The sequence below is a fragment of the Austrofundulus limnaeus genome, unplaced genomic scaffold, assembly GCF_001266775.1.
Source record: "Austrofundulus limnaeus strain Quisiro unplaced genomic scaffold, Austrofundulus_limnaeus-1.0 Scaffold118, whole genome shotgun sequence".
NCBI classification, from domain to species: Eukaryota; Metazoa; Chordata; class Actinopteri; order Cyprinodontiformes; family Rivulidae; genus Austrofundulus; species Austrofundulus limnaeus.
In genome coordinates this window covers 709,262-711,699 of record NW_013952520.1, presented here as the reverse complement: position 1 = coordinate 711,699, position 2,438 = coordinate 709,262, and the positions used below count along the sequence as shown (strand labels likewise).

Genomic DNA, 2,438 nt, shown 5'->3' with positions numbered 1-2,438 from the left:
CCATAATGCAAGGGTCTTGGTTTGTATATACAGTATTTAGCACTCAAAAAAATGAATTTGTGTTTGGTAGATTTTTTTCTTTCTTGCAACAACACTTCTTGGCAATAAATCTTATACCTGACTAACAGCTACATCAAAATAAATTGGCAATGGTCACAATTGTTTCTTGTGCTCACCCTTTATACTCTACTGCTCATCCCAAGAATGCATGTTCCTTACAAATGTGGTGCAATTTAAAAGGGAAATTAACAACCTTACCAATGGTAAAAAAAAATTATTGCCAAGAAGTGTTACAACAAAGAAATAATATACCAAACACAAATGTTCTTACTTTTTGTGCCCTGCTCATTGCCTCTTAGACTTTTTCAGATGTTTTCTGATAATACAGTTCTAAATGTGAAGGCRTCACATCGTGTCTCATCATGAGTTTGTCTCCTTTTAGTTCTGGTGCTGAACGTGGATGRCACTTTGGGTCAACACCCAATAAACTGTCTAGCAGATGATCTTCTCAAGAGTGGCAATCACACACAAGAAATCTTTTGGCGGAGGAACGGAGTGGAAGAGACACAGAGGGGCAACACCTACATGGTGCGGGTAGTGGAGAGCCTGGGAGGGGGCAGCTACACTTGCCACAACCGGGACGGAACCCTCCTCAACCACACTGAGGTCCTAATTCTGCAGGACGACAACAGTAGGAGGAGAATTCTAGTGAAATCTGAGAAAGGTGCAGACTTGTTCAAAGACTCCTGGTGTTTTATTGAACTGGTTTTGCAACTAATTTATCTCGTATTCTTTGGCTTTTCTCTTTAGAAGAATATCTGAAATGCTCCACTCAAAATTACAACGGAGAGTTCCACTGCTCTTGGACGTGGCACAGCAGTMGAGTTGGCAAAGTGGCATTCATCAAAGCTCGACGGTAAGCTCGCAAACTTTTTGTTGTTTTATGCTGCTTCACTTGTTCAGTGCATCTGAATTGTTGTTGTTGTTGTTGTTTTTGTGCCATCGTTCTCTCAGTGTTTCTGATGACAACAACATCCAGTGCTCTGTGGATGCCCGTGACCAACACTGGGTGTGCGCCTCAGCTCGCGGGAACTTCAGCTGCACGGTGGATGACAGTGGGAATGGGGTTTCCTGCCAGGACAAGCAGCACTGCCCATTTGCTGAGGAGAGCCAGCAGATCCAGCTGACGGTCTACGTGAGGACCGACCACTTTCTGTTGGAGATTTACTCTAAGCTCTTCTTCCTGTCAGAAATAGGTGAGACCACCTTTGCGGAAAGTTGATTCCACCTTACACTTATAGATATACGGGTTTTAGCTCACTTTGTGTTTTTTCTGCAGTGAAACCTGACAAAGTGAGGATCAATAAAGCCAATACAACGGTGGTGGAGTGGAGTTACCCGAGCTCCTGGAACACACCCTACTCCTACTTTCCTCTCACGTTCCAAATTTYCCAGGTCAAAGGACGATGTAGGAAATGTGAAAACCCATGCGTGGRCTCAAAACCATCCAAGGTAAAAACAGTTTCTAGACTACAAGTAAGAGAAAAAAACTAAATCAGACCAGCATCAAAATAAAAWTGTTCAAAATTTGGCATTATTTATAATAAAACACAAGTTTTGTGCAAACTTGCAGATAGATTGCTTTTTGTTTTTTTGTTTTTCTAGCCTGTAACAGTCCACTCTACAGACATTTGYCAATTCAAAGTGAAGAACAAGGTGAAAGCTGTTTGTGTTCGAGCAAAGGATGCTCTCTGCGACTCAGAATGGAGTGAGTGGAGCCATGTCAGGTTGGTGCCTCTCAGTGGTGCAATATGGGATATTCACCACAATGTTTTCCCACTTACTGCCCGTCACATGACCCTCATCCAGCCAGAGAGCTCTCACCTTACCGACTCTCTGCGARACAGTTTTGTAAACACTTCTGCTTTCTGCACCTATGTGCCTTCCTGTGTCCCTTTGTGGTTTTTCTGTTATTTTTGGTTTCCACAAAAACTCAAATGGGTTTTATTATGTAACATGAAGTCAGAATTACTGATATGTTGGTGTTTTTTTTCCTAATCTAAATGTTTCTTTTGCAGGTTGAGGAGAAATGGGAAAACCAGGAAGAACAAACAGCATGGAAAATATGTATGAAGGAAGAAACTCCAACACTCAACTCTGGATGCAGAAAGGACYGTTATCAGTTATTTAACAAAAATTGTATTTAGATTATTTAATTTATTGATATGAAAATAAAACAAAACAGGCAAACTCAGCTGTGTTGTTTTCTACCTAATATGTATTTTCCAGGCACATAGTTCAATTCTATACCACAATCAAGTAACTGTGCCACCTTCAGTTATATGTCATAAATAAATTAGACTTAGCATCTATCTAATTGCCTTGAAATTGGCCTCTGTCTCTTTAAGAACCTCCTACTGTTTCCAACACTTCCACTT

The 2,438-nt window shown here is 40.9% G+C and overlaps 1 protein-coding gene across 1 annotated transcript in view; it reads left to right on the top strand.

Annotated features, from left to right (window-relative positions):
* The window catches only part of il12ba (interleukin 12Ba), a 6,386-nt gene extending 4,149 nt beyond the window's left edge, over window positions 1–2,237 (top strand). Inside the window, exons 3-8 of the mRNA XM_014014658.1 lie at window positions 443–724; window positions 811–916; window positions 1,015–1,256; window positions 1,340–1,512; window positions 1,666–1,787; window positions 2,079–2,237. Of these exons, the coding sequence (XP_013870112.1) occupies window positions 443–724; window positions 811–916; window positions 1,015–1,256; window positions 1,340–1,512; window positions 1,666–1,787; window positions 2,079–2,133 (980 nt within the window). The 3' untranslated portion in view covers window positions 2,134–2,237. The remainder of the gene's footprint in view (window positions 1–442; window positions 725–810; window positions 917–1,014; window positions 1,257–1,339; window positions 1,513–1,665; window positions 1,788–2,078) is intronic.
* Window positions 2,238–2,438: the final 201 nt, after the last annotated feature.